The sequence below is a fragment of the Mytilus trossulus genome, chromosome 1 (assembly GCF_036588685.1).
Source record: "Mytilus trossulus isolate FHL-02 chromosome 1, PNRI_Mtr1.1.1.hap1, whole genome shotgun sequence".
In the NCBI taxonomy this organism is placed as follows: domain Eukaryota; kingdom Metazoa; phylum Mollusca; class Bivalvia; order Mytilida; family Mytilidae; genus Mytilus; species Mytilus trossulus.
The window spans coordinates 86,631,786-86,656,062 of record NC_086373.1 but is presented as its reverse complement, the minus strand read 5'-3'; the positions used below and the strand labels follow the sequence as shown (position 1 = coordinate 86,656,062).

Sequence of the window (24,277 nt, the reverse complement as noted above, 5' to 3'; positions counted from 1 at the left end):
TTTTGATGAAGTTGAAGTCCAATCAACCTGAAACTTGGAATACAAGTTCCATATGATATGATCTTTCTTATTTAAATAATAAAGCCTAATAAGGGTTCTGACCCCAACTTCATGGTCCACTGAACATAAAAAATGATAGTGTGACTGGGGCATTCGTGTACTTGGGACACATTCTTGTTGCCAGCTAAAATAAAAGACCATTATTTATCATATCTTATACAATATTTTGTGCTTGAAATACTCTCTAATTAAATAATTCTTGATATAGTTATCTTTAAAACAGTAAAACAGTAGTACATGTACAAGTAAATATATTTATATATTACATGTAAAGTAAATAAAGAGTGTTAATGATTTTTATACTGATTACAGAGTGTATAGTTGGGGTTGGGGAGTACATGGACAACTAGGTCACGGAGACCCAGAGGATCAATTGACACCAAAGAGAATAGAAGCTTTGTCAGATAAACAAATCACTTCTGTATCTGGTGGATATTGTCATACTTTAGCATTATCAAGTCAGGTAAGTTTCATAAGCATGTATCTTATATCCACCAATTTAATTGCAGCATATGTCAGCTTCATGCAGTTGAGACCTCTAATAGGACTTAATGATTCCATAAAAAGTGAAATCCCTTATGGTTGATACAACTAAAATAAAGTTCTTGAAAACTAAAACTTACACTCACAAGCATGCTTTGTTAATAGATTACACATCAAAACGGATTTTAATATTTAAACATTGGTATGTAAAATGTTGATTGAATGGCATTATAGTTGAAAAATATATGCAATTAATGAAATTTTATTTAGTTTTGCAATTTCTGATGTTTATATGATTTTCTAATACTTTATATGCTAAGTAGGGCTCTTACATTCTCCTTTATTGATCTTTCACAAACATTTCTTAATAAACATATATTTCTTGAATGAGCAGTGTTTTTTTAAACTGAAATACAATCAGCATTCCAATAAGTTACTGTTGAAAATATTTAATATAAAGATAATATTTTCAAAGGTACTTGTATAATTTTTGCACTTGATTTTTCATAGGGTGAAATATGGGTTTTTGGTTGTGGTTATTTTGGTCAGTTGGGACTAGGTCACACCACCAAACAATCTTTACCAGTCAAGATGGAGAAGATACCGCATAAAGTTAAATTAATAGCTACTGAGTATTTCCATAATGTAAGTATTTTTGTTTTTATTGGAGTTTGACTCTCAGATATCTTTCATTCACAGTTGAAGTTTACTTTGTTAAGAATGATAACAGGGTTGTTATCTTTATATTTTGAAGGAAAGTAGAAATCAATAACCCATGATATGTAGAATGTATAAGTGTATAAAGGACCAATTTCATCTCAACTTATGATTACCAAAAAATTAAAGGAAAAATTAAAAAAAAACATTTTTTGATTAATAACCGTCTTGATACCCGGCCACGTCCACTTGTATTTTTTGTCCATCTGATGAGTTAAGCCTTTTTCAACTGATTTTTATAGTTCGTTCTTATGTTGTACTGTTATACCACTGTCCCAGGTTAGGGGAGGGTTGGGATCCGGCTAACATGTTTAACCCGCCACATTATTTATGTATGTGCCTGTCCCAAGTGAGGAGCCTGTAATTCAGGGTTGTCGTTTGTTTGCGTGTTACATATTTGTTTTTTTTGTTGATTTTTTTACATAAATAAGGCTGTTAGTTTTCTTGTTTGAATTGTTTTACATTGTCTTATAGGGGCCTTTTATAGCTGGCTTTGAGGTATGGGCTTTGCTCATTGTTGAAGGCCGTAAGGTGACCTATAGTTGTTAATGTCTGTGTCATTTTGGTCTTTAGTGGATAGTCGTCTCATTGGCAATCATACCATATCTTCTTTTTTATATTGACCATATTGTTGTGGTTTTTTTCTCATAACTAATCTCTTATGGATAGTTGCCTTTTACAATCATACCACATCTTCTTATTATTTTATGTAACTGTATATTTTGTGAAGAAAGAGACAAGTACATTCCATTAATTAGGTGAACTTTTTATGTACAGGTAGCTGTAACTATCCACAATGTTGTATATAATTGGGGATGTCATCCATATAACCTCAGATTAAATGCTCATGCTGTACGTAGAGCCAGGCAAGCGGGTACAGCTGTCAGTGATCCAGTGGAGAGATTCCTTGCTCCAGAGATAGTAGATACCAGTTTTGTTCATGGTCGTATTGTAAAGGTAGGGCTTTTGCTAGATCATGTTCATCAATTAGTTTTTAAATTGTTTCCAAATGATGTTGAAATCATGCTCACATCTAAAAATTAAAAAGCAAGAGATAAGTACACACAGGGAAAGCTTATCAACAAAAATAGACTTGAAAAGGAAATATCAAAAACCATCTAAGGGCTTTTATATAACATTATTCTTTTTCATATTAACCATATTTTCTTTTTTATAGAACTATTTTAGAGTTGTTCATATAGAAACATTTTTTTCAAAATTTGTTGAGGATTCATTGGCTAAAAACATTCAAAGCTCATTCAAAAATTTCCGTTAATTGCCTCATAAACTCATGCTTAAAACTTAATTTACCTAAATGAATAAAAAAAAACAAAAAAGGAAAAAATATATTTGATTTGATTTGATTTTTGGTGTTTTAATGCCAGTTATAAGCACCGCATTTAGGCTATTTTGTGGCGGCCAGTGTTTATTTGTGGAGGACGCCAGAGTCTGGCATAGTACATTGAGAAAACCACTGACCCTCGATAGGAAAACTGTCAATTCTAGTCAATTAAGATTGGAGTCCAGTGCACTTGCACGAGCAGGGTTGGAACTCACAACCTAAGTGTTGACTGGCTAGTGATTACAGTAGTAACTACTTAGACCACTCAGCCACCATGAAAATATAGAGGACATTGAAAGAAAAAACTTAACTTGAAAGTTTTATGATCTAAAAACAGGTTTTTCTTATTGATTTAATTATAGGCCTCCTGTGGTAAATCTCACACTTGTTTAGTAACTTTAGATGGTGATGTCTACACATGGGGACGTAATATGGATGGACAGATTGGTAACAACTCCAGACAAGATGTTGTAAGTTCATTATCTAACATGTTATTTTGTGCATACAATACTTTGTTTTACATGTTTTTTTTATAAAAATTAAGTAGCATATATTACAGTAATAGAAAGTGCATTCATATCTTTTGAAAGGAAATACGAAAATCAGAAATAATTAGTATTTGAACTTTATATTAATAACAGTACATGTATGTTTTCTGTGAATATGCATACTTTTGTTGTTGTAGAAAACTCCCTCCATGGTAACAAGTATAAATGACAAACAGATTATTCACATATCTTCAGGAGGTGAATTTAATGTAGCCATGGACTCTGAATATTCTTTGTGGGTTTGGGGTAAAAATGAATTTGGACAGGTAAATATAAGTTTTGTTCGCTACCATATTGTTCAGAAATATCTTCAAGCAATTCACAAGCAGTAATATTCACTTAAAATACATTATCAAATCAGAACATATAATAAGATATACAGAATATTACATAGAAAGTTTTTTTTATAAAAAGAAAATGTCAGAATAGGTAACTGAAGAAATCAGGACACAGTCATACTGATTAATTTGATCTAGTAGTTGGAGAAGCAAAACACAAAAGCAAGTCTTCTAATTTTGTGTTATAGATATTGAATACAATATTGTTGTTAAAAACAAAAGAAACTTGACAGCAGGAAATATATGATCCTTAACTCTCTATCCTAAAAATGCTAAAAAAAAAGATGAATACTCCATTGAAACTGTTATTTATATTTCATATGGTAACTATTGGCACCATAAATTCACATATTTTATATTGGGAATTATATATTTTATATGTTAGTTGGGTCTTGATCCAACTGATCCTGGTAGAAGGTTAAGACCAAGCAGTAACATGAAGGAACAGTTGCTACCTACACGCTGTACAGCTTTGCCATCAGTTAAACCTTCACAGTCAAGACATTTAATGCTATCAAGGTCAAGGTCATCTAGTAGTGATGACGAATTACTGGTAAGAAATTCATTTTAAGATATGATAGGATTGAGAATGTAAATGGGAAATGTGTCAAAGAGACAACAATCTAACCAAACAAGAAAAAAGCAACACAGTGAGAAATCCTGCCCCCAGAGGTGGACTTCAGCTGGCCCTTAAAAAAAAAAAAAACCTCGAAATATAGACAATGGATTTCAACATGTTACTTTGAAAAAAATATTAAGACTTAAAAAATGTTGCTTTTATTAAACTTATTATTGCATCTCCTTTTTAATCATTTTAATCAAGATTGAAGGATGTGTAAATTTTACACTGAAATAGTGCAGCTGAAAACTACTTTTTACCTGCTTTTGTAGCTGAGTGATGATGAAGACTTTGTACCACATATACCAGACTTACAGTCAGATGTTGGTGTCAAGTACAGTCGGTGTGTTGTTTTGACTATTTTGGAGGTAAGTTTAATTACAACACCTGAAATATTTGCAACTAGACATTGATAACAACCAAAGAATCCATTTTAATTCATATAGATATAAGTTACTATAAAGGAAATAAAAACATTAACATCAATTGTTCCACAGTATCATTCAATGCAAAAATGGATATTTTCTTCTATTTGCTATTGTCTTGAATATGTATGTAATATTTGACACTAGATATTAAGAAACCAACATTTATTCAATGCACAATCTTATTTGTTATTAAATTATAATTTGTAAACTCAAACGAACATAAAATATTAACAATAACCACAAACTCTTACATGGGAGACGCCACTTGCAGAGTTATTATACAAACATGATTTGATGCAAAATTATACATATTAAAATGCATATTTTTTATCTAAACGCTTGTTATTTCCTGCCTTATAGGTTTGTTAATGGTAAGATTTTGGACAGAAATTTAAGAAAATTTTGATTCATACTTTTGTCTGTGAATTTGTATAATGTTTTGGTAAGGAACTTATTGGTGTTGATTAAACTTGATTCAACTAAATAAATCCATGATATTATTAATAAAGGCATGTAAGTTCATGTCTCTATAACCGAAGTGTTTTCGCCAACAATGTTATTTATGTATCATCAGTAAACGATCTATTTTTCAGCATTTGCCAAGTGTATGTAATTGTTTAAAGTTACTGAGAACATATGTTGATCATAAGGACTGGTTAAGTGCAGCATATATTTGTCTCCATCAGACCAACTATTCACAGGTACCAAAAGTTACTACCTTATAGCGCGATAAATTTGACAAAATAAACCTAATAACTTGGTGATGACTGAATTATTTGTTTACATATGACAGATATAAAGACATAATATAGGTTAGCATTTGTTATGGAAATTTTGTATAACAGGAACAAATTTAAACATTTAATCACCAGCCCAGTAGTCAGCACTTTGGTGTCGACATGAATATCAATTAGAAGGTCATTTTTATAAATTTCCTGTTAAACTTTGAATTTTTCGAAAAACTAAGGATTTTCTTATCCCAGGGTTAGATTACCTCAGCCGTATTTGGCACAACTTTTTGAATTTCTGTTCCTCAATGCTCTTCAACTTTGTACTTGTTTGGCTTTATAATTATTTTGATCTGAGCGTCACTGGTGAGTGTTATGAAGATAAAAAACGTGTCTGGCGTATTAAATTAAAATCCTGGTTCCTTTGATAACTTTTAATGACATTTAAAAATTTCAACGTTTTTCTGTTTGAAGCATGATTATTAACAGTTGAAATATGTGTTTATTTTAGGCTTTATCGTTCCATCTATCTGCTTTATCTCACTATAAATCATCATTAGACAGTAGATTTACAGAGGTATCCAAGACTGTTATTCAGAACTATATCAGGTATGTTAAAGTTTATAATAGAATTGATTGTTTCATCTCTTCTTCTAATAGAATATTTTACATTTTAGAATCTTGTTCGTCATACCTTAAATTTTAGCATTTGAAAATATATGAAGACAGTACATTTTGTTCTTATAAAAAATGATAAAATATTTAAAAAAAAAACTTTTGTCGGAACAGAAAAGAATTGAAGTTGACCCAATTATAACCCTGACACCGCGGTGAATACACTGAGGATATGTTATTCAAGTTGGTTTCTTTTAATGGTGGTTGGTTTCTTCATTTTTAGTGGCAAATATTACATGTGTGATAATGAGCATATTTGTTTTGAAAGATTATGTGTGGATCACAAGTGTTCTGCAACAGAAAAAGAAGAAGTTTACAGAATTTTGCTCTTACAGGTATTTTATTAAGGACTGTTAATCTTATATATGTTAAAAATGATGCAATCTTAACCTTTAATTTGTTATGCTTACAGGCATCCAGTTTTTGCTGGGGTATCTTGAGAAGCATTGTTGAGACATGTGTTCTATTTTTGCATAAGATACTTTCTGCCCTGATTCAATATTATTTTATTCCCTTATCATAGGCTTAAAGTTATTGGATAATTTCTTCAAACCATCTATTATCTTTATTACATATCCAATTTGTTGTCATTCTAGTGATTACATAGCAAAATGCAATATTGAGTCAATGTAACGCATCTGGTTTCTGTGAAAAGTTCCATAGTTTAAAATTTGAACTCACCTCTTTGCTGTAAAGTAAGAACATAATATCACATTTTACGTTTAATATTTATACTGGGATAAGTAGCGTCCTTGCTATATAGGAATTAAATTGAAAAGATAAAAGTTCAAATGTTTTCAAGGGAGGTAAGATTATAATGCTAGATTTCCCCCCTAACTATGTGATCTTTATATAGAAGCAAATGCCATTTGGTTGATCTGGAAGTTCAAATCCTTTGTTTACTTTATAATGATTCATACCATGTTTGGTACTGCTCACAAAGTGATTTTGTTGAATAATTTTGAAAATGCTTAACATTACAAGATGCACACACTTCAAACTTACCCAATGTGTTAAGTAATTATGGATGCTCCCATGACCTTTTTGGTCAATAAATTTGAACTGTTTCTTGTGTTTTTAACAAAATGTTATAATTAATTATCTGTTGTAGATTATGAAGTTTTGGGAGAAACATTCCTTACAGACTTCTGAATTAGAAGATATTTTACAGACACATAAGGATTGTTTTGCATGTAGTTTATGTACAACTCTGTTTTGGTATGTATTTGTAATTAATATTTAACTTCAACTTCATTCTTAATATTATTGCATTATTTTTTTCCACGATTGGTAAAAAAATCAACTTGAAATGGTATTTGCTGTTTCTCCAAAAAGCATGTGCACTTACGAGGATAAGCATGAATTGTTGGCTTTTCTGTGACATATTTTAAGAAGTCATATTTAAAAACAATTTTTTCAGGTGTGAAATGAATCTTCTGAAATAATTTTATAAACTATTGATGGATAGATAAATGTTGAAAATCATTTGCGAGTCATTAATGAAGTGTAATATTTCAGTGAATTCTTATTTGTACTAAAAGAAATGGTGATATGGGAAGTTCTATTGGTCAGCAAATTGTCAAAATTAATAAATTTACTTTCTATTTATTTGTTTTACAATATTGAGCTTATTTGAAGTTTGTGCTAATTAACAAAAATACCACACCATTCGACTAATTTAAGGTTTGTGCCAACTCATAGAAAAACACAATTGAACCATTTGTCTTATTTACAAATTTTAGAACGTGTAAGAAAAATCAACTTTATTTTCATATAAATAATTTATATGTAACTTTCTGATATTTTAAAAATATTTAAATATGATATTTATTGACAGGATGAAAACAGGAGAATCATCTATAGAAATAACAAATGAGTTTAGATCATCTTTCTCAATGAGATTCAAATTCAAAATTCTGGAGACAGTCATTCAAGCAATTTCTGACACAGAATTTGAAAGACGTCACCCAGCTTTATATCAGATGTTGAGTTCATTAACAATAAAACAGAATGTGTCCTCCATCTCTAACCTGAACCCATTCAATCAGCTATGGCATGATGTTATACAAAATCTTCAGAAAGAACATACAAATTATATCTACATAACAAGAGGGGAATTAGATCATCTTGATGAGAACTTACACGAGTCTCGTAGGAGTTCCTCATCAGAACCTAATGCTGTAGTATTTACATGTGGACATAACTATACCCGACAGACTTTTATGGAAGAAATTATGACAAAATTTGAAAAAGAAATAACACATGGCCATACAAAGCTGGAGAAGTGTGGTAGTATTTTGATGCAGTATTATCAGAGACCTGGGATGTTATGTGTAGCGTGTCCTAAATGTGTCGTTAATGCTTTACATACTTGAGACAAAGTTAATTATAATTGTTATTGAGTTAAATGAATTATTTATTAACTTATGCAGCCTCACGACTAAATTTTCTAATCACTATATTCAGTTTGCTGTTTTAATTTTCCCATCTTACTTTAAACTAGGTAATCTGTTTTACATAAATACTTTTAATTATACATCATACTTTGAAGGAGCGGAGGTATATAGTAATAAAAAATACCTATATCTAGCTTTCAACCACGCCTATCTTATGAAGAATTTCTATGCAACCATGTATCAAAATGTTATGATTTAGCATTTCATGTATGTATTTAACGGTATAGCTTTTTGGTATAAACATTTTTAATTGTTTCATTCAATTTCATGTGGTTCTTGCTTTAAGCTTATAATGTAGGTTGCAAACATGTGTCCTACTAGAATGTTGATGCCTGATTTACTGGAAACTGCATCAAATAAAATTTTATAAAAGTTACTCATTACTTATAAGAATAAAATGTGTATGCTTTTTATGCCCCATTTATGGGCATTATGTTTGCTGGTCTGTGGGTCCGTTCCTCTGTCCCTTTTCAGGTGAAAGTTTTTGGTTGAGGTAGTTTTTGATGAAGTTGAAGTCCAACCAACTTGAAACTTATTAAACATGTTCCCTATGATATGATCTTTCTTATTTTAATGCAGTAGTTGTCTAGTAGTAAACACTTAAGGTACAAGTTAAGGAAGTAATCAAGGTTATTCACAGATCGATATGTACTTAAAAATTTAATAGTGCCATATATATTCCTGTTATTGTTTTAATATATATAATGTATTTAAGATTTCATAAGATATATATTTTTGATATTTTTTAAATAAATTTTTTGATGCTTTTGTAATTTTTAATTATTATGAATGAAAAATAAAATTTATGTTACACATCATTTGTTAAACATAATTCTCTGAAAATCCTAAATTGACTGGATCAATCTTACCACTTTCATGTTCTATCTGGACCAAAAAGAGAAAAAAAGAAAGAAAGTTGCAAATATATATTTAAGACCTCATTGGTCAGAAGGCAGTGTGCTAGCCTCAAATGTAGGAATTTGTGGATTCACCAAAGACGTGAAATTTGGTATTAGTGCTTATACACTTAATTGATCAGATCAAAGACTTCTTAACTTTCCTGCAGACTGTTATCATGTAAACTAGCCTAGTGAAAACTTGTCATGGTGCCATTGTAGTCCAAAGCCTGGTTCATATGCATATTTCTGCAATAGGTTTTTGTCCTGAATATGCTGGTATAGTAATACCCCTGCTCCGAAAGAAGGGCTATACTGGTTTATATTTATCCTTCAATTAAATTCAACATATCTACAAATATGGTCATGGTGAGATAACACCTGCCAGACAGACATGTTCACTTTACAATTGTTCCATAGCTGACTTATTGATAATAGTATTTGGAAAATTGACCAATGAAACATGAAAATGAGGTAATGTCATATGATACCAGCTGGACCCACATGTACACCTTACATTCATTATAGTTGACCTATTGCTTATAGTAGTTGACAAACAGACCACAACACAACAACTTAATGTTGAACAATGAAATGAGTTCAAGGTCAGATTTAACCTGCAAGACTGACATGTAACCTTTACAATCATTCCATATACCACATTATGACATATAGTTAACCTACTGTTCATAGAATTGAGAGAAAAAACTCATTTAACTTGCACCTTGCATGGCTTGATCACTTCCATGTAATGATGGTTGTGTCCAGGTAAATGTTGTTTGATGGAAATGTATAGGGGTATAGGGGGAGGGTTGAGATGTCACAAACATGTTTAACCCGTCACATTTTTGCGCCTGTCCCAAGTCAGGAGCCTCTGGCCTTTGTTAGTCTTGTATTATTTTAATTTTAAGTTTCTTGTGTACAATTTGGAAATTAGAATTGTGTTCATTATCACTGGACTAGTATATATTTGTTTAGGGGGCAGCTGAAGGATGACTCCGGGTGCAGAAATTTCTCGCTACATTGAAGACCTGTTGGTGACCTTCTGCTGTTGTTTTTTATTTCGTCGGGTTGTTGTCTCTTTGACACATTCCCCATTTCCATTCTCAATTTTATGTAGGCATTGCAATATATAACTATCCTACTACTCATAATAGGTGAGAAATCCACAAAACAAAACAAAAATCATTTTTTTCAGGCAGTCACTAAAATCTATAAAATGGTCATGGAAATTAGACATTACAGAAAGAAACTTTGTTACATAAGGTATCTGCATAGAAGATATGAAGCTCCAGTTCTTCTCCCTTCTGAAATATAAAGCTTTATAATATTAGTTAACACCCTAGCCGCTGTAGAGTACATGCAATGAATATGTCTTGCACACTGCAACTTTCTTTGCAGACAATACAAAACCAAAGATTTTGGAAAATTCAGAACTTCTGTATAAGGTATATTAAGATTAAGGAATAAGAGTATGATACAACTTTTATTCACTTGGGACATTTAAATTTTCAAACTTAAAAGACTACACTTGCTGAGCCTTTTAAATATTTAAAATTTATAACATTTCATGTGATGATTTTGTACGACATTTAAGATACCAAAAAAGTATTTTGAACTCCTGAACTGTTCTTCATAGAAAAAAAAACCATCAAGTTTTATTATTTTTATTGTACAAAATATATGTACACAATGTTACAATGATTGTACAAAATATATGTACACGACGTTACAATGATTGTACAAAAATTTACATATATGAACTTACTGGTGTATGTCAATCATACTAAGTAAATACTTTTCTTTAGATAAAGCACCTGCATCATAGATGTTAAGTAAACATGTGATCATCTATAATTATTGCTGTACAACAAGTATTTAAGGTTCTTATCCTGTGACGCTGTAAACTGTACAAACGGTAACACAGATTTACAACAGTAATATATATGTGTCTTTGTTCATTGATACACAAGACGGAAGTTCTTTTCTTCTTGTTTTCTTTGTGATTCCATCTGTTTGGATATGTCTTCAACATGTCTCTTCAATACAGCTGTATAAAAAAAATGTAAAAAAATATGTTACTTGATAAAACAAGAGTGCACACACTGAAATGTCTCCCCTTCTTTACTAATCATTGATATTATGTTGATAGTCCCTAATATAAAGCTTTATTACAACTGTCACATAAACTTAACATTAATCAAGAAAACTAAACATTGACCAATCAACCATGAAAATGAGGTCAAGGAAAATGAATCATGCCAGGTAGACATGTCCACCTAACAATGATTCCATACAACAAAATAGTTGACCTATTGCTTAAATTTAAGAAAGACAGACCAAAACACAATAACTAACACTGAGCAATGAACTATGAAAATGGGGTCAATGTAAAATAAAACCTAAGTGACTGACATATACATAATACAATATGTACATACACCAAATATAGTTGACCTATTGCATAAAGTATTTGAAAATAAGACCAAAACTCAAAATTTAACTTTGACCTCTGAACCATGAAAATGAGGTCAAGGTCAGATGACACCTGCCCGCTAGACATGTACACCTTACAATCATTTCATACACCAAATATAGTAGATCTATTGCATACAGCATTAAAAAAACAGACCAAAACACAAAAACTTGACTATAACCACTGAACCATGAAAATGAGGTCAAGGTCAGATGACACCTGCCAGTTGGACATGTACACCTTACAGTCCATCCATACAACAAATATAATAGACCTATTGCTTGTAGTATATGAGATATGGACTTGACCACCAAAACTTAACCTTGATCACTGATCCATGAAATGAGGTCGAGGTCAAGTGAAAACTGTCTGACGGGCATGAGGACCTTGCAAGCTATGCACATACCAAATATAGTTATCCTTTTACTTATAATAAGAGACAATTTAACATTACAAAAAATCTTTTTTTTCAAATAGTCACTGAACCACGAAAAGACGTGTCAAAGACATTGGACATTGGACATGTGACTGACAGAAACGCCTCCCCCGTAGCCGCCAGATCACTATCCATATGTTGAGCTTTCTGCAACAAAAGTTGCAGCCTCTCGACAAAAATCGCAAACATTCTCCAGATAGTTTTCATCTTTTGTTCATGACCATCAATTTCAGAAAATATATTTGGTTTTATACATGAATTTTTAATTTAAAGAATTCTTTTTTTCAAATACAATAAATATTGCCCTTTTTTTACATTCACTTCAATCATATTTCAAGTAATGGATTGTTAACAAAACTCATTTTATTGAGGGGAAGTAGATCCTGAAGTCTAGACATTTTAAAAACTCTTAAACACTATTTACTGTTTGTCAAAATCAAAGTAGTTTCAAAGTTTAATTATCTCTCCTGAAACATGGATCCGATTGCATAAAAGTTATGACAGGAAATTGTCCAATCTTGGCACCACAAAGCTTTCTTTCTACAGCCAACATGATTTGAATCAATAGAATTATACTTGTTATGATGTGTCACAGTGTGATTAGTCAACTATAAACCATGTAATGTGGTCAGTTTTGGCTATTCTTATACCAATGTTAAACCATGTAATATGGTCAGTTTTGGCTGTTCTTATACCAATGTTAAACCATGTAATATGGTCAGTTTTGGCTGTTCTTATACCAATGTTAAACCATGTAATATGGTCAGTTTTGGCTGTTCTTATACCAATGTTAAACCATGTAATATGGTCAGTTTTGGCTGTTCTTATACCAATGTTAAACCATGTAATATGGTCAGTTTTGGCTGTTCTTATACCATGTTAAACCATGTAATATGGTCAGTTTTGGCTGTTCTTATACCAATGTTAAACCATGTACCGGTAATATGGTCAGTTTTGACTGTTCTTATATCAATATTATAATACAATGGACATGACGCTCAATGTTCAAAAACCAGAATCCGACAACAAAAAGATAACAATATTTAGTTACTATAATTATAAAGAACATTTACCTGAATTTTGATCTATCCATTGTAATGAATCCATATGTGAATTTAATATCTGTGTTATCTGGAATATCTGAAAGGGAAAAAATAACTGCAACAAAATGAACTTAGATTAAAAGGAGCCCTTATTTATCATTCAGGGAAGCATCATCACCAAACTCACTCAAACATGCATTTATTATATTTCTCTGCTTTGATCTCTTCTCACGGTCCTTTTCAAACTATGATTTTTTTCTGCCCAAAAAATTTCTACAAAATATGAACATGCAGAAATTTCTACAATTGACTGTATTTTATTTTTTTAAGTTTGTCTAACATTCTTCAAATATGATACAAGAAGTGTTATAACATATAGGTCCAATGGGCTGGACGTATATATCAAATTGCTATGTACATATTTGTACAAATGTGTGTTATATTACTAATTTCACTATAATAAATAATTACTGAACTTACTATAGATCATAAGTATACATGTCATATTTATGATAACTTTGTTTGAATAAGTTTTATATATTTGATTTCTAATTTAGAGTACAGAATATACAGCATAGATAGGTCTTTTCTGTCAACAGCAAAATTCAGAAGAATACAATCTGATGGTAAGCAACATTGCTAATTAACTCAAAGTTACTGAACCATGACATGTACGGCAGGGTCTGGAAATAGTTAGAAAACTGATATGTACAAATAGTAATGCAAATTTTTAGAAACTATCATCAATCTATCACAAGTGGTTTCTATCTGATTAATGCAGAAAACTTAACAATTGTATCTTTTTCTACATATGTAACAATGAGTACATCAGTATACACTTACAGGATCAGTATTATCTTGACTAGCATTGGACGTGTTCAGATGGTCAATAATCTCTTTCAGATCTTGTAACATTCTCTTTAACTGAGCATCAACATTCTCTGCTAACTGGTAACTGCAAACATAACAGGACTTTATATAGAACTATTAAAATGAGGATACTGGTAAAATTGTTTTTTAATTCAAAATTCACTATTAGTAAAATTTCAACCTACCCTTTAAAATTGGAAGCCAATGCATACTTGCTATACAAACAAAAAAACTTTAAAATTGGAAACCAATGCATACTTGCTATAAAAACAAAAAGAAAGTTGTAGAAAACCTGGGGGAAATATGACTGATTTTTTTTTTTTTTTTTTTTTTGGCTAATCAAATAAAGAATTTATCTATTAAAATTTATAATAGAAAATAGTGGAGTAAAATTTCAACCATCTTATCACATACCTACTAGTAATCAGAGTACAAAAAATATCAGCTCTCTTTGTTTCAAATAACTAACAGTTGGACACATTTTTCTAAGTTATTTCAATTCAAAGCAATTTTTGTTTGCAATTGTCCAAGGCTAGGAATCTGTCAACTTTTTTTTTTTAAATATTTTTGATAAACTGTAGCATGATTGATTGTTCCCCACACTATTGTGACCTTATCATATGGTGTTGACAGTTTTATAATCTGACTGGAATAGAAGAGTTTTGATTAGTTGTTTCTTGGTCAATCATTATACTAACGTGTTTTCCCTCTCCAAGTCTGCATGTTGTTGGAAGCTAATATTAGGTTGTTCCTCGACAGATTTCTCTAAAGGATTTAACATCTCCTCTAGTTCTCTCTGTTGTGATTTTATAAAATCTAACTCATGGTCTAGCTTTTGTTGTTCTACCTTCACTCTCTCCATATCACTATTCAAACAGGTAATCTAAAATAATATCACAAAATTAAATGTTATCAGCTATTATTTCAACACAAATTGTAATATATTTAAGAGAGTAATTTAGAGTTGAAAAAACGAAAAACACAAAATTTTGCATATTGGAAACTAATGAAGGCAAATCTCACTAAGAAAAAAAACAAAAAACAAGATCATTTCCTCTTTTAATGATTGTAAAAGGGATTCTTTTATTGATACAAGGTATATATACAATCAGTATGCATACATTGAGGTTATAACCATCCTATATTGAGGAATCCTCCCCTCTACTTACCTTTTCACCATTCTCAACCAGTAATCTGTCCCAGGCATTTACATGAGTTGCTTGTTCTAAAAATTCTTTTTCCTGTTTTTCAAGATCTTGCATCCATTTGTTTATATTTTCTTCTAGTTGCTGATAATTCATCTGTTTCTGTGGAACTGCAGCTGTACCAGAGCTTTAAAAATGTTACAATGAAATTTGATAACGATAATTTCCTGTATAAGGGCAATGTTTATAATATTTTCATCCTTTTAAAATATAATTAAATAAAATTTAGTTTTGTATCAAGGAGTCTGTAGCTAATGGTAATATCTTTGGTTAGCTTGCCTGTTAGCTGAACCGTGAAGTCATTGTTAGGTAAGATAAACTTCCCTCCTTTTAAAGTAGCTAAGTCCTACAGAGAGATAGATTTTTTATCTGTTGGGCTAGTCTACTATTACAGGAGGGAAGTTTACCTTTCCTAACAATGACTTCACGGTTCAGCTAACAAGCAAGCTAACCAAAGATATTACCATTAGCTACATACTGACTGAAATGTGCTGTAAAAATAAAATGAAGTTAGAAATTTATACTTGTATCAATCAATTACTGAACTTACTATTTGATCAAAAAAAAAATCAAAACATTACACCTCAAAAAGTATATTTCAGTTAGACCTCAAACCTATTATCCTATCATAATGTACATGACATGTCACATTTAACAGAGAAATGTCATTTTTTTACCAGAATATCCATTATTCACCATTTAAAAAAAAAAAGATATTTGTGTTTCTTATTTCTTTATGATATATTCGCTAACCTAGCAGCAACTGTTGTAGGGAGTGAAAATCCAACTGTAGCTGTCTTTGCTTTTTCAACCCCACCCAATGATGGAGCAGCTGAAGTAGTAGCCCCACTAAGGGAGAATCCTGCGGCTACACCCAAGTTAGCTGGTTGTGTACTAGATGTTGTTGCAGAGGCTGGTGCTGTTCCTAATTTTAATCCTCCTCCAAATAAACCTGAATAAGTCAATTTCATATCTATTAAAACGAGTAAGACACCATATACTGGTATCTAGTAATGTCTAAAATAAGACAAAAATGATCACATATTTGTCTTTTTTTTCCCATTTATGAAAACTGGAAAGAATTTGATTTGAACACCATACCTATATAAATTCTTTATAAATATTTTGTTTTTTTGTCATTACATGTATTAAAATACGGTTGTTTAATGTAAAGGAGCCAAACCTGGAGCTGATGTAGATGTTGGCTGTACTGCTGATGGCTGCACAGGTCTTGTAAGACCACCAAGACCAACTGTTGGCTGTGATGACAAATTAAAACCACCTGTTGGTTGTGCTGTGGCCTGTCCTGTTGGTCTGGTCAAGTTTAAACCACCAGCTGGCTGTGCTGTATTTGTTGCTAAAAAATAACATTTATGTATATATTGGTAGTACAAGGAGGGAAGACAAAATACACACTGAATAAACTTAATTTAAACATGAAAGAAATATTATTACTGGTGAGGAATAATTCTACACCATAATATGTTGGGATGTAGGCCAGAAAGTACAGATCGAGTTTAAATATGAGAAAGTATATCAAATAAGGAGAGTGTTATGATTTGAATTGAGACAACTACCCATCAAAGTCCAACAACTATATTTAACCGTGCAGCATTTAACAATAAGAAAATCGCATAACTTTTAGTTAGCTATTAACAATATCCTGCTTTTATACAATAGCATTGATGCATTTAAAATCCAATTTGATACCTGTGTTATAACAATGAATATACCTGATGGATGTGTTACTGTTGAACCTGCAGCTGAAAACCCTGGTGCTGAAGTTTGTGTAGTTATTCCACCTAATGAGAAACCACCAGCTGCTGGTTGGTTAGCTGCACCACTTAATGAAAACCCAGCTGCTGGTTGGGTAGTTGCACCACCAAGTGAAAAACCAGCTGATGGTTGGCTAGTAGCACCACCTAATGAAAACCCAGCTGTTGGTTGGGTGGTTGCACCACCAAGTGAAAAACCAGCTGCTGGTTGGGTAGTTGCACCACCTAATGAAAACCCAGCTGCTGGTTGGGTAGTTGTACCTCCTGCTGAAAAACCAGCTGTAGCTTGGGTAGCACCACCAAATGAATATCCGGGTGGTGGAACAGATGTAGGGGTTGGTGCTGTGGTTCCTCCAAAACCAAATCCTGGTGTTCCTGAGGAGGGAGTAGACTGTGGTGCACCTCCAAAACTAAACCCTCCTCCAGCTCCACCTGGTGTACTACTGACTGCAGGGGATCCAAATGAAAAACCTTAAAATCAATATATAAAAAATTACAAGGTATTAATAAATCAAATTTCAAAAATATACCAGTGGAGTCCATGCAAAATTTGGTTATTAATTTGATCCACTAAGTTATGTATAGTTGTAATCAAGATAAAGCTGTTTAATTTGATTTTTTTACTTGAAATTCTGAAAAAAAATAGGAGGAAACCCTTTTTCCTGAGGTTATGGTTGAGCCATTTAGAATAGGTAATGGAAATACTGGAATGGCCATTTAATTTGCCAGGAATTCATGATTTAATTCTATCATGATGGGAGAATTGAAATATTCATGTCATGGGAAAATAGATTAGGTATTAATTTATCTGGAATTCAGAATGAGACCCACTTCTTCACCTTCGATACAAGAGGGAATAAAGTCAAAAGTCAAGGAAAAACAGAGGCCATGTCCAAGGAAAAACAAGTCTTCATAAAATACAAAAAACCTAAACATTAACATGATTAAGCAACATTAAATTTACAACATAAAAAGATGGTGATCACATGTGCTCAAATGGTCATCTAAGTTTGATTTATTCAGTGATCTATATATATACAAATTTACTTTGAGCTTGAACAAGAGTAAGCATAAGAAGGCTGTATGAAATTGGCTCAAAATTATAGGTTTGATATTCATGATATTGGAGGAACAGTTTGATTTCTTTAGCACAGATTATACATTGTACCTGTGAGCTAATTATTATGGGATTATTATTTTCCTTGGACCTTTGGCTTTTTATAATGCAAGAAGTATTATTTACCTATCATTACAAAAAAAATGGGATTGGGACTGCATGGGCTAAAAACTGTTATAGACCAACTATTAAAAATCAAAACTGATCATTATCATGATTATAAAAAGAAATGTTTTAAATCAATATAATTATATGTATTATGTAGATTTAATACTTTTATTTTTAACTTTTAAATTTCAGATATACCAAAAACACTTATTTCTTATTTACATAAACCTACCAGATGGTTTTGTAGTTGATGAAAATGAAGTTGTTCCAGTTGGCGGATTATTCCCTCCAAACATCTTTACAATCTGAAAAAAAAGTCTATTTATAAATCTACATAATATGAAGATGTATATATGTAAACCTTAGTGTTTGCTTTATGACTATCCACCCTCATTTGTATATATATATATATATACAAAAATATTCACCATCTTAGTTACTAAGTTGACACCTGTCACTTCAGTGCAACATTTGGATGTAAAGCCAGGTCTTTTATCTAATAGTCAATTGTAAATTTCTTAACTTAAGTTCATCTGCAGCCTTTTCCTGGTCTTTAGGCTCACTAAACACCACTATATATTGCTTGACGTCTTCTAAAAAAAAATTGATCTATCCTTTTTATGGATAGCAGGCCATAATCTTGCCAGCAAAATGGTGATTTAAGTCTCCAAATGATTTTGAGAATCCTTAAATCTTGCCGACTGACTGACATCAAAGCATCTGATTCTCATTTCTGTCTTTAAAAAATTCCAGGTTATTTCGGTAAAACAATTGTTGCAGTATAAAAGTGAGCCCTCATAAGTATGACCACCTAGACAATCATCAGTCAGGATCACTATTATAAGGGATAAACCCTTTAATGATGTGAAATCCTTTATCAAATAGTAAATATTGGATGTTATAAATAATATTCTGGGGCATTTCATGTAAGATTTTTCAATTAAAAATGCATTTGTACATGTAACATTGTATTTTCAAATTTCAAAAATGAATCCTCAAGGTAATGACAATGAATTACCAAGAAATCTTCAAAAAATTTATTTATTTTGGGATCATACAAGATCATGTTGCCTTTTTATGTTGTTTTATAATTTTGTTGCATGTGATTCATAATGATTAACTGTTAATATTCAACAAGTTAAGTACAGTGTTTGCTTTAAATGATGCCATGCATATCTGATACTATTTTGGTTATGTTCATAATTACTTTGCTTGTACATTTCTTTTCAGGGTTTTCTTTAGAATTTTTTTTAGGGTTTTATAGAGAAAAAGGGAAGTTTTAAATTCATTCATGTGTTTATCCAGGACTTCTATCTTGTGTATCAATACAGACAGATGATTAACACCCTCAATTAGATGAAAATACTAACAACAACACACATGTATATTTTACTTCAGAAGTAATTGTCTTTGGAGGTATGGATGGAAGCAGGACAAATCACCCCACTGATTTACAAACTTGCCCCACTTTTTTCAAAAATTGTCCCACTTGTGAAAAGGGTTAAATCCTGTTATTTGCACCACTTAATGCAAAAAGATAAAACCTAGATTTTCATTGACTTAATTCATATGGACTTTTTTATTTTTCATAAGTGGGGCGAGTTGGCAAGACTCTATATATTCATTAGGATTTTTTTATTTTTTGAAAATTGGCATTCACGTCACAGAAATACTGATACTCTCTTCTTTCTGATTGATTTCAACAACAAAAAAAGAACTACAACATAGATATAAAAAGATGTGGTATGAGTGCCAATGAGAAAACACTACATCCAAGTTGCAATTTGTAAAAGAAAATCCTTTATTATAAGGGGACAACTGGGGCGAATTGGCAGACCTTATATCAGAGGGATTTCAACCCTTTTCATAAATGGAGGAAATAACATGTATCCAACCCATTTTCAATGGGAACTTACCCTTTTTCACAAGTAGGGCGAGTTGCCACAATGGAAAAGTGATTGTTGTTGAAATCAAAAGTTCAAGCGACCGGGTTAGCCGGGATTAGTGATAAGGTATAACATATAATAATTAATAACTTGGATAAATTATATCATTAATGTCATTAGACAATAAACGTATTTACACTTTTGGTATTTAGCTGTATTTTGCCTCCGAATGACCTTACATCACCTCAAAATAACCTTTTGACGTCAAGCAACAATCACCTTTTAGTTGTGACGTCATATGTTTTGAATTATGAAGTCAAAGTTTACGGGAACCTGTGTGATGTTATGTAATGGGGGACAAATTTGCATACACGTGTAAATACGTCTATACACCTTATCACTATTTTTCCACCATTACTGGATATCACACAGGTTCCCGTAAATGTTGACGTCATAAAACAAAACATCTGACGCCACAGTGGAAAAGAGAATGTTGTATGCATCAAAAGTTCAAGCCGGCCGATAACGCTTATAGCGATAAGGTGTATTAAAACATTAAATACAATAGACGTATTTACACTTGTATGCAAATTTGTCCGCCATTACGTAAAATCACACAGGTTCCCGTAAACTTTGACATCATAATTTAAAATATTTGACGTCACAATTTAAAAGTAATTGTTGCTTGACGTCAAAAGGTGATTCGGAGTAGATCTAAGGTCATTCGGAGGCAAGATTCAGCTAAAAACCAAAAGTGTGAATACGTTTATAGTACAAGTGACATATACTTCAACAAGTTGAAGCTGGTCATTACAATGATATAAGTAGAAGAATACTAAATTGAAAACAAATAACAAGTGGCAAACAGAAAGAAAAAAATCCTTGTCTAAAAAAAGTTTGAAATAAATTGTGTGTAGTGAATAATCCCCCATATCGCAGGGGACGAAGACTTATGTTTATCCATTGTATTCCAACAATTTTCTTCTTCTTAAAATTCAAAGCCTTCCTTTTCTGTAAAGGAAAGCAAAACATGCTATTTTCATACTTTCTTTTTGATTTGGCTCGAAATCTTAATCGGTGTATAATTGTTCTTACATTTTAAATGTAAATCGCTTTACTTCAAACGTATAAGTGACCGTAGGACAAGGGAGACCATTCATTGACAAAATGTCATGCCATAAAAATGCAAAATTCTTGGCAAGAACCGTTTTTGTCCACAAAAATAACGTAGAACAAGCCCACAATGCATTGATGAGGTATTATATTGAAATTACTTACATGGTATTTTTTTCCAAAAATTGACACTCATAAATCATACGTCCTTGAGAAATGTCTTTTTTTCAGGTATGATTCCAATGGGTCCTATGACTATCAAAATTGGGAATTTTCACCTAATTTGGAAATTATTTCCATATCAAATCTATTATAAAATAACATTATTTTCCTGTTAAAACGGAAAATGCTTCAAGTTTTACCTGTTTCATAATGTGTAGACATCCTATTTCATGAATAGACAAATTAGACAATATTATATTTACACAAATGCATTTACAATAGATGGAAATGACCAAATGGATAAACAATTTACCATACATGGTAGTAAAATACAAACAATTTATATATGGACTCAAATCTATGGCAAATGTGACGTTACAACCTGCAAACAACTCCAATCTATGGCAGATTTTTGTTTTCTCCAAATCTATGGCAGATCTTTAAATTGCGTCACTATGGAATAACGCAATATTACATGGTCGCCACCTCAAACAGTTGCTATGCTCATAGATTTGAACATGATTTCAGATGAAGGTAATATCCTGGACAACCATTTCAGAAGAGAGTCAAAATGTGCTGTACCGTCCAAAACCAGCGTTGAATAAGCTAGGGCACCACTTTTTTTAGTGCCGGATTATTAAAAAAGAAGTTATAGTAAACATTTTGCTATCTGCAGCTGTCAAAGTTTAAGTGAAAGATAAAATTAACGGATATCTCTTAAGTTTTTAATTGTCAACAAATAAAAAAGATGTATTAACATGATTAACGATAACATAAATATTATTTGAAAATTCAAACTGTTTTAGTTTTTTTAACTTGTTTTTGTTAAGGGACATGTTTATAAGTTGGTCTAAGGAATGGGTTAAATATAAACAATTATACATGTAGGTGTTACTATCACGATTTTCACAAATATTTATAGACATGTCCATTTCGTACATTTTCATTGATTTCAGACAAGTCATTGATCACATATGTACTGCATTGTACTCTATTTACTCCAAATTTTCCATAGATTTCAAAACAACAAAAATCCGCCATAGATTAGGAAATTACCAAACTTGCCATACAGGCAAATAGTCCAAATAGGCAGCTAAGTATAAAAAAGTTGTGGATAATTTGATCAGAGTGACAGAGAATTTCAAACATCTGCCCTTTAATAACTCCATGTAAGCACAAAAACAAGAATATTAGTTTCAAAGAATAACAACCAGAGACTTGAAACAGCCACATGAACATGTTTTAATTTAGATTAGATTGTTCCTTTATAGGTAATCATAATCACTGGGAAGTTATAAAGTACACATAGAAGTTTCAATAATAAATTGATTAAGTAAAGCACATCATTCTGAAGGTTGATGTTTTCAAGTTCATTATAAATATAATATGAAGATAGGAAACAGTAAAACTCCATTTTATAAGATTTCAATTTCAAGCAAGAATTCATTATTATCATGATTATGTATGAATCTTATATACATGGTATCAGTGATGGTATGATCAATTTAAGTTACTAACGGGCTATTATCTATGTATAACTGAATTGTGCCACCCAAGCAGGGTAATGCTCAATTTTGAAGGCTTTACTGTGACCTATAGTTGTTAATTTCTGAGTCATTTGGTCTTGTGTGGAGAGTTGTTTCATTGGCAATCATACCACATCTTCTTTTTTATATAAACAAATATCAAACTTTGACAAATGTATTTATATGAATATAAAAACCTGTTAATTTATTAGACTACGTTATTTGCAAATTACTTGAATAATTTATCTATAATTATTCATAATTTCAATGTTAAACTAGTCTGTATTAAATATTTAAACACTTTTTTTTGCAGATTTATGAGAAATGATGGAATTGTTGACCAAGTTAGACGAAAGAAATATTATGAAAAACCAACCACAATGAGGAGACGTATTAGTTATGAAAGATGTAAGAGGATATATAATGCTGACATGCAAAGAAAAATAGAATTTGTGATGAAAGTGAACAGAGAAAGTCCATGGATAGGATGATGGATATTAAATACATTATGTGTTTTTTGCTCCTAAAATGATATACTTCCAGAACATTTATTCAGATGGAATGTAAATTGTATAGAAAATAAACAGTTGTGACAAATAAAGTTGATCAATTGCATATTTTTTTATAGCATTTCCCCCTCCTCAAACAGTCTGTACTCCGAGATTTCTTATTTATTACCGGTATACAAAGTTTGGATGGGTTGATGGGAATCAGAGTGTCTGTCAGTTTTTTGTCCAGACTAAAGTTTTTGTCCTTTGATTCACTTCAAACTTTTAAGAATAATTAATCATGATATGCAAAACACAATGTATCAACAAGTAAATTTTCAATCCTGTTTAGTTTCCCTTGAACTATGCGTCTTGCTTTAGCAATTATGCCCCTTTTCAGACCAGATATTGGCATTACAACTCCTACATGCCATGATGGTTTATTATGTATACATGAAAACTATTTATTTGTTAAGTTTTTATATGCAGATGTGCATGTAGGAAGTATGTTCCTGTCCATTGAGTTTTTTTTAGAGTTATGTCCCTTTTAACTTATGCCCATGACATTATGATTGCAACACCACCAACAGGTATATGTACATGTATTATCATATCTACTCACAACTTGCTATATTGTCAAATCCTTATTTACTTATGTTCATGATAGTAGGATGTTTTTCCTAGAGTTGTCCCTTTGTACTTACAATATTTTGGCCCTATCTGGCAACTTCATCACAACCTTCGTGGATTATAATATCTAAATAGAAATTGATACAATGTTA

General features: G+C 31.4%; 3 protein-coding genes across 6 annotated transcripts in view; 2 read left to right on the top strand and 1 right to left on the bottom strand.

Moving 5' to 3' along the window:
* Window positions 1–9,209, top strand: part of LOC134688085 (uncharacterized) — a 28,077-nt gene extending 18,868 nt beyond the window's left edge. For both annotated transcript variants that reach the window (XM_063548561.1, XM_063548556.1), the window contains exons 20-31: window positions 373–523; window positions 1,054–1,188; window positions 2,038–2,217; window positions 2,965–3,072; window positions 3,288–3,416; window positions 3,874–4,041; window positions 4,380–4,475; window positions 5,129–5,236; window positions 5,775–5,872; window positions 6,207–6,273; window positions 7,050–7,156; window positions 7,776–9,209. In XM_063548561.1, coding sequence (XP_063404631.1) covers window positions 373–523; window positions 1,054–1,188; window positions 2,038–2,217; window positions 2,965–3,072; window positions 3,288–3,416; window positions 3,874–4,041; window positions 4,380–4,475; window positions 5,129–5,236; window positions 5,775–5,872; window positions 6,207–6,273; window positions 7,050–7,156; window positions 7,776–8,313 — 1,885 coding nt within the window. In that variant the 3' untranslated portion in view covers window positions 8,314–9,209. The remainder of the gene's footprint in view (window positions 1–372; window positions 524–1,053; window positions 1,189–2,037; window positions 2,218–2,964; window positions 3,073–3,287; window positions 3,417–3,873; window positions 4,042–4,379; window positions 4,476–5,128; window positions 5,237–5,774; window positions 5,873–6,206; window positions 6,274–7,049; window positions 7,157–7,775) is intronic.
* Window positions 9,210–10,941: 1,732 nt separating this feature from the next.
* The window catches only part of LOC134688053 (nuclear pore glycoprotein p62-like), a 59,166-nt gene continuing 45,830 nt past the window's right edge, over window positions 10,942–24,277 (bottom strand). Inside the window, exons 1-10 of one of the 3 annotated variants that reach the window (XM_063548523.1) lie at window positions 21,252–21,318; window positions 18,553–18,625; window positions 17,054–17,566; window positions 16,504–16,677; window positions 16,074–16,272; window positions 15,285–15,447; window positions 14,814–14,998; window positions 14,089–14,200; window positions 13,276–13,342; window positions 10,942–11,340 (exon numbers count right to left, since the gene is read on the bottom strand). In XM_063548523.1, the coding sequence (XP_063404593.1) occupies window positions 11,249–11,340; window positions 13,276–13,342; window positions 14,089–14,200; window positions 14,814–14,998; window positions 15,285–15,447; window positions 16,074–16,272; window positions 16,504–16,677; window positions 17,054–17,566; window positions 18,553–18,616 (1,569 nt within the window). In that variant the 5' untranslated portion in view covers window positions 18,617–18,625; window positions 21,252–21,318 and the 3' untranslated portion in view covers window positions 10,942–11,248. Of the gene's footprint in view, window positions 11,341–13,275; window positions 13,343–14,088; window positions 14,201–14,813; window positions 14,999–15,284; window positions 15,448–16,073; window positions 16,273–16,503; window positions 16,678–17,053; window positions 17,567–18,552; window positions 18,626–21,251; window positions 21,319–24,277 lie in introns of those variants that run through there. The other 2 variants (XM_063548530.1, XM_063548538.1) reach the window with 2 other exon arrangements.
* On the top strand, window positions 21,268–23,622 carry LOC134688075 (small ribosomal subunit protein bS21m-like). Its single transcript, XM_063548545.1, has 2 exons — window positions 21,268–21,462; window positions 23,321–23,622. Exons 1-2 carry the CDS (start codon window positions 21,374–21,376, stop codon window positions 23,496–23,498), a joined length of 267 nt encoding a protein of 88 aa, XP_063404615.1. The 5' UTR covers window positions 21,268–21,373; the 3' UTR covers window positions 23,499–23,622.

What these genes read in the sequence shown, in the direction of transcription:
- LOC134688075 (XM_063548545.1), top strand. Translation starts at nt 21,374, where the DNA reads ATGTCATGCCATAAAAATGCAAAATTCTTGGCAAGAACCGTTTTTGTC. An exon ending in GCCCACAATGCATTGATGAG is followed by an intron (nt 21,463 to 23,320) that starts GTATTATATTGA and finishes TTTTTTTTGCAG; the next exon opens with ATTTATGAGAAATGATGGAA.